The 7,034-nt window shown below is 31.5% G+C and overlaps 2 protein-coding genes across 2 annotated transcripts; both read right to left on the bottom strand.

The window, feature by feature from the left end:
- Positions 1-43: 43 nt before the first annotated feature.
- Tsp_12605 (putative RNA recognition) lies at positions 44-3,916 on the bottom strand. Its single transcript, XM_003367722.1, has 10 exons — positions 3,748-3,916; positions 2,999-3,047; positions 2,601-2,841; positions 2,396-2,524; positions 1,873-2,064; positions 1,249-1,397; positions 1,123-1,197; positions 976-1,033; positions 624-871; positions 44-554 (listed from the first exon to the last, which is right to left on the bottom strand). Exons 1-10 carry the CDS (start codon positions 3,914-3,916, stop codon positions 44-46), a joined length of 1,821 nt encoding a protein of 606 aa, XP_003367770.1.
- Positions 3,917-3,976: 60 nt separating this feature from the next.
- Positions 3,977-6,521, bottom strand: Tsp_12604 (conserved hypothetical protein). Its single transcript, XM_003367721.1, has 6 exons — positions 6,474-6,521; positions 5,795-5,899; positions 5,430-5,521; positions 4,489-4,582; positions 4,167-4,234; positions 3,977-4,070 (listed from the first exon to the last, which is right to left on the bottom strand). Exons 1-6 carry the CDS (start codon positions 6,519-6,521, stop codon positions 3,977-3,979), a joined length of 501 nt encoding a protein of 166 aa, XP_003367769.1.
- Between the last annotated feature and the right edge of the window lie 513 nt (positions 6,522-7,034).

Below are 7,034 nucleotides of genomic sequence, written 5' to 3'. Positions count from 1 at the left end.
AAATAAATTACAAGTTTTAAGGGAAAAGTTTTCCTAGGCCGAATCATGCATGTGGTAATTCTTCGATATTTTGGAAGCAGTTTTGTTGTATTTGTTGGACAATTTTTTCTTCACGTTTGCAAGCTTCGCTGTCCAACAGTTGTACACGTTCGATTATTTTTTCATTCGCTTCTGCATTTACAGCAATATCCGAATGTTGGAGCAACTGTTTGAGCACTTTTTCCGTGCAAGAATCACCGACGGACGAGGAGTCGAAAATTTCAGAAATATACAAAGCATTCTTTTCCGAACTCTCTTTAGGATTGAAGTCGAGAAATTTGACCAAATGATAATTTTGATTTTCCTCCTCTTCCGGCTGATTTATTCGTGAAATGAAATCTCTCGGTGGTTGAGCTTGGACCCTGGCGCCCACGGTTCCTTGGATACGTTTGAATTGAACTTCGTCGTTCAATTTGTAAGCTGTACCGTTTTCGACCACTGTCAAAGTTTCAAACAAATTTCCTTCTCCTTCTTCAACTTGATTCGACGATTTTCTACTTGCAACAGCAGATTTCCTTAAACAAACAATAATATTATGAACCGTAATTCAAAAATGTTCATGTTCAATTTCATCAATTAATTACCCTTGATCGAGTGGATTAATCAGATCAGAATTAGAACGGCTTTCGGGGGAATTGCTTTTCGATATCAAATCAGTGTTGCTTTCATGAATGCTCAGGTCACTGCTGCGAACGACTTGAAATTCCTCGCTTTTGCTCACTCTTTCCATTTCCTCTTCAACTTTCATCACGGCTCGACGCTCCACTACAGTATGATCAATGGCTTGCACCGGTGGTTCAGTTTTGCTTTCATGGTCGACGACATTGCGCCGCTGAAAATGAATAATAATAAGCAAAAATTCAACATCATCACAATCCGGCAATATTAGCTTGCTCGGCTCATATATTTCAAATTTGTCCATTCATTCAAACTGACCGTCAACGAATCGCGGCGACCATCAACATCGCTCCCAGTAATAACGCCCGTGCTAACTCTGAAAATCCACTAGTTCACTTCCATATTCGTTTTATTGTTTATAAAATTTTCAAATAAAACCAAATATTATAATAATGCTCAACTGACCTGCTGCTGCTACTGCTGCCGACGCCCGATGAATCGCTGATTCTGCGCGTTAACTGCGGCATGCCCATGTCACGCCTGAAATTTAAACTTTCAATATCAACAACATAAAATTAATGTTCATCATACAATGGAATTCCAGTGCTGGAGAGGCTTCGCACATTTTCCGTAAGTAAATTTGCTGCATTAATTCTGTTCAAAATATCATTAAACAGTTGATTGGAACAATAATCGACTTGAAAACTCCGCTCTCTGTAACTTTTCAGCTGCTTTGCACTCTGAAAAACAAAAAGCAACAAACAAAATCAGTAATAATAGTAATAATAATAGATGAAGCTATAATATACCTCTGTGCTTGATTCAAACGAAAAAATTCAAAAAATATTCACTTATCATGGAAATTTTGTTCTCTTTTTTAACGAAATGAAAATGAATCTTCTCTTCAAGTTCAACTATTCAAATTTTTACCCAATCTTGTATGCAAATTTCACGTTTTACAATTTCTACTTTTGTCAATCAACTGCAATTTCATCACACATCTTTCCCCTCAGAAAATGCTAATGATATACCTGAGTCTGTGAAAGTTTCAAATAACTGAACTCGTTCAACCAAAAAAAAGGACTTGCTAAATTTTTTTATGCTTATTTCAAAATTAAATGCCAGTTTTTTTGAAAAATATCAATTAAACACAAAAAGTAAAATCATCACTTGCAAATTGATAAATAATTCAGAAAAAATAAAGTATAAATTAACCGTCAAAGCTGCTTTCGCGCTCTCCATCGTATCGAACGTGATCACGGCCTGTTTTATATCTGGATCGATCATCACATCAATCATGTTCGTTTTGTAATTGGGAAATTTTCGCACACAATAATCGTGGGAAAATGATCGATTTTCTGAAGTAATCCAAATAAATCTGCTCGGTGTTGATCTCCCCAAGCCCACCTGAAAAACGGTTTATTAACACTGACTCTTTTCCAAATAGCACATGACGTAAAAAATTATATACATTCAATAGTTGCATTGTGAACAACAAAAATTGAAAAAAATGAAAACTTTTTAAAAATATTATATAAATATTGACATAATGGTGCAAATAAAATTCAACTGTATAACCATATTAAAAATAAATTTTTCCATAAAGAAAAATGCATTTTCTTAACAACAATAGAATTTAATCAAACATTGCATAATAATATAATGAAAGTGCAAGTAAGAATAAAGTGAAAAGTGAAGAATCATTTTTTGAAAAATAATAATCGAGCATAATCAATACCTTGGCATCCCTTTTACCCATAAAGCCGTTGGCTCTGATACTTCGAATGGCAACAGGTATGGATTTCGCATCACGAAACTGAACGAAACAAAATGGTGCCGGCGCGTCTTTGTGTTTCATGTCAACACTCTGAGACAAAAAATTTAAATAGAAAAATAAACAAATAAACAAACAAACAAACATTTAAGAAAACTAGTGAATTTACCAAAACTTCACCGTATCTTTGAAAATGAGCCCGCAATTCCGACTGTTTCAGGCCAGGCGGCAGATTGCCGACGTACATCGTCAAACTTGACATCATATGATTATCGTCAATTTCACTAGTCAATGGCTTCAGTTCGTTGTCTTCACGATCTTCACTTTCGGGAATTATTCTTATTCGAGCCTGTCTGCCGAACAATTCCATCACAGGATGGTTTTCCATAACCAATAATGCATCATCACCTCTTAATTATAAAATTTTTCTTTATATTATCCATTATATCTAACAATTTAATGTCAATTCAAACAATTCCTACTAGCTTATAATATTCACCAAAATAGGTACTGCTTTATTTTTTCATCCACCAATATCATTCAACTGTTTTTTTATTCATTTATTACTTGTCGTTGTACACGAGACATGAATTACAACTGCACTTACTGTTGTTATCTACGAAAGACAACTATTTTTTAATTAAAAAAAACTCAGTTTCTGTACAATCTAATAATACACAAATGTTACATATTAATAATAAATGATTTAATGCACGAACATTTCAGCGTTAGCTATATAAACGTTTACCATTTCATAATATGCTGTAAACAACTATTATAATTGGCCATGCTAAAACGACAAATAGATAAAAGTAACAAACCATAAAAATGTTTCATATGATTCTATAAATGAATTTCAATTGATACTTTTTCGCAATTACTTAATTTTAACAACAATACAAAATTAAATAAAAAATTCTGTGCAGTCATGAGTGCTTCAAGATGCATGAATGACAAAATAATAGCCACAACAAAATATTTTTCACGTGAGTCTGTTTAGCATACTATGATCTGATTGAAATACTGCTGAAAAAAGACTTTTTGTTCACGACAACGTAAATGTGTAAAATTACAAATAAAAGCTGAAGTTTTAATGGTCACAATCAATGCAGCAATCCTCATATATGCGCTCATATATTACTCCAATAAGAAGAACCAAATGTTCACCTAATTAGTGAATTAAACTAAACAATTTTTTACATTTAACTTACAACATCCGTTGGAATTTCATTTTGTTAAATCTGAACTTCATTTCAAAAATTACGCAATGCAAAACAAACAATTAGCTTACTGCATATAATCTATGATGCCATAACGTTCTTCTCCATAGCCGACAACTTTCACACAGAGCAAATATCCATGCACTTTGAATTTTCGAAATAACTGATGTTTCATCTCACTGTCTGACAACCGAGGAGGCAAGTTGTCCACTCGAAGTAAAACTCGATTTCTCGAATTAGTGGTGTCGGGAGAATTTTCATCCATCTTAAATTAGTAGACGTGACACCGATAGAGGAAAAAATAATTCTATCAAAAGAAGTCGTTTCACAACTCCTCCAGAAACCTACAGCTAATAAGTGGAAGCTGACCTACAAAAGCAAATCGAAGCAGCGTTAATGTTCTACAACGGATTAGCATACTAATTAAGGTAGAGTAAATATTTTAATAAAAAAATAATTTTTTCAAAAATAAATTATAACATAACATATGAATTAAAAATCACATACACATACACTTTACACATTTTGGATTACAAAACAAATTGGTAACCTGAAAACCACGTATACTGTACTTCCTTTTCAACTAAAAATTACATTAAAAAATATACTAATCATTTTAATAAATTTTCAACATGATTACAATAGAACATAATATTAAAAATTTAGAACAATGTTTAAAAAACATCGACTTCTCACAAGTATTACTAAATTTGAAAACTGACAACTACAAAAATCGCACAAACAAATTTCACATGTTTCATATCAGACAATCAACTGAAAGCAAACCACTTATTTACAATTCATTCTACAGATCGGCATATACAAAAAGATAAAAACATGCAACCCGCAAAATGGTATTTTGCACTGCATTAGCAACATCGCTAATACAGGTCTCCTAAACTTCGAAACATCAACTGACGCACGAAAGTCACTTGTAATGTAAAATTTATCAAAAAATAACTATTAACCAATAAGGGGATAACCTGATTAACATTATTAAGGAATGTTTTATTACATAGCAGTTCAAAAAGTTAATAAATTGAAAAATTAATCATCAGTTTTAAATTTACCTTTTAGCTAAGCATCAGTTAACGTATTTGTATTTTTTAATTTAAATTCCACAACTAAATTATCTTTAACATTTAACACACAAAGCACAATTTTGTTTACAAATTACTCAATTGGACATTTAAAATAAAAATATCATAGTAAAGATTAATTTATTCATATGCTAATGAAGCATTTACCTCTTTCAGAAAATTGAAAAATCATTCAATAAAAAATAATTCATTCACTAATTTTCAAAGCTTACTTTCAAAACAATTATTTTTAGTTTACTTACTTTTTCAATTTCTTAAATAAATATTTAAAGTTTTCACATCAAAAATTACATGCAACGAAATACGCCTGCAAGATGAGCTTCATGAAAGTACAACACTATCTGTACCAGCCACGCCAAGTGGTAAAGATATTACAATAAGATGCTCGAGAATTAATCTTTACAGTATACACAAAATTACGATTTGGTAATATTCAACTCACTTTTTTCTAATTCACTGATAAGAATGTAAAATATAACAAAACAATCGACTTTCAAAATTTTTATTTAGGATGTAATTTATACATGGTGTATAAACCGATGTGTAGAGTTCCCTTGAATTCTGACTCTCAAGTACGCTGATCGCATAACAGTAAAAGTGGCAATTAAACAACCAACCGAATTGTCGTACAACAACAAAAAAGTATACAAAACTTCTTTTTAGAGAACTAATATAAACATATTCACACCATTCTTCATTGAATACTTCAGGAGATTGTTGGGGGAAAAGAGGGCATCTATTCCAAGTTTTAACGGACCATGACGGGCCAACTTTAAAGGCCATTTATTGCACAACTACTGGACAGTTTCTGATAAAACTCTGCAGACCACTATGTTTAATCAATGTGAATGTGCAACTTTCAAAAAATTAAAAATTTTGTTTAAAAACGATTCTACGTTTTTTGCAAAACAGGGAAGACAATAGCTCGCCAAATTTTGAAATTTGCCAGATCTTTTTTTCTTCCAAAATATTTTGTATGGATTTTGAACAACAATCAGAAAGAAAATTTTTATCAAGTGATGTTTTTCAAATATTTTGTACACTGCCCGATTTTTTGGTTTATCATCCATATCTGGTAATATTTTGTCAAAATATGCCAACAAATACCAATATGTTCCATCTGAAGCCATTATCACTTGCCTAGAAATCTGAAAAATAATCGGCTTTATATTTACTTACTTTATTTGCTCTCTTACTTTTTAATTTTTATTTAACAGATATTTAATTTTGTCTTATTTCTTCTTTATATAATGTTTACTCAAAGTTCACTGACAAGTATATATATAATTGCTCATTAATTCAAACTTTTCAGTTGCAATTATAAAAATAAAAATTTTGAAAATGTGAAAAGATGAAAGTTACTGAAAAGTATAAACTTCATTAATAATATATTAGAAAAACAAAATTTCAATGAATGATGCATTAATTTCGATAAAAACAAACTCAGTATAATTTTGGAATAAAAAACATTTTCACTACTACGTCATTACCATTAAAGTTGCGCAGTCGTATATGGGGGTATTTGAAACAAATGAAATGAAAAAATGTTACATCTAATCACAATTGAAAAGTTTGCATCAATGAGCAGTTACATAAAGAAAACCAATAAAACTACGATTTGAAGGATCAATAAGATAACTGTTCACTATTTTGGAAAATTACGGAGCTAATCTAGTAAATAAAGCAATCTTCATTGTCATACACAGCAATTTTCCCTTTAACGCGGTTCCACAATGGCGCTGTTTGTAAAAAGCCTGCCACGTGGCTCATTTTTGTGCATTCATCAGCAACTTCCGCGTTGCGTGATTTATTAAACAACAACTCTCATGTCACTTGATTTATTTGATATCTGATGAATCTCTCCGTCATTTCCGGCCCTTGTTTTCTGTCAAAATTTAAATGTTTTTCAATAAAGTATGGATGGATTTTGTCAATTATGCACAGATGAATAAATGTCAGTCGATGATTCAATTTTTGAATAAAAACAACGTGAATGAGAATGTTCAAATCATTAGATGAAACAGCGCCTCCAGATTAGATCAGTTTTGATAAAGTAAATGTTATTTTTAGTTTTACAAACTTTATTATGAGATATCATTACAATGACATAAACAAACAAAAAAGCACAAATCTATCGAGTAGGCACAGCAAAACAAAATAGCCATTACTACAACTGCAAACGCAAGCAAGCACAATTCTGACTCTTCAGTGTGCAGTTCTTCACACACACGTGATGAAACATTACCATCTGTAAATAATCAGCTTCAACTTGCGTTTCAGTTT

Source organism: Trichinella spiralis (genome assembly GCF_000181795.1).
Source record: "Trichinella spiralis strain ISS 195 chromosome Unknown Scfld3794, whole genome shotgun sequence".
Lineage (NCBI taxonomy): Eukaryota > Metazoa > Nematoda > Enoplea > Trichinellida > Trichinellidae > Trichinella > Trichinella spiralis.
This window is presented reverse-complemented; position numbering and strand designations above follow the sequence as displayed.

Excerpts from the sequence above, each read along its gene's own strand:
- Tsp_12605 (XM_003367722.1), bottom strand. The coding sequence starts at position 3,916 with ATGGATGAAAATTCTCCCGACACCACTAATTCGAGAAATCGAGTTTTA. Across the intron at positions 3,048-3,747 it reads TGTCGGCTATGGAGAAGAAC|ATAACAACAGTAAGTGCAGT; the intron begins GTTATGGCATCA and ends TGTCTTTCGTAG. Across the intron at positions 1,398-1,872 it reads GCGCGAAAGCAGCTTTGACG|AGTGCAAAGCAGCTGAAAAG; the intron begins GTTAATTTATAC and ends TTTGTTTTTCAG.
- Tsp_12604 (XM_003367721.1), bottom strand. The coding sequence starts at position 6,521 with ATGAGCCACGTGGCAGGCTTTTTACAAACAGCGCCATTGTGGAACCGC. Across the intron at positions 5,900-6,473 it reads CAGCGCCATTGTGGAACCGC|ATTTCTAGGCAAGTGATAAT; the intron begins GTTAAAGGGAAA and ends ATTATTTTTCAG. Across the intron at positions 4,071-4,166 it reads TGTAATCCAAAATGTGTAAA|TATGCTAATCCGTTGTAGAA; the intron begins GTGTATGTGTAT and ends TACCTTAATTAG.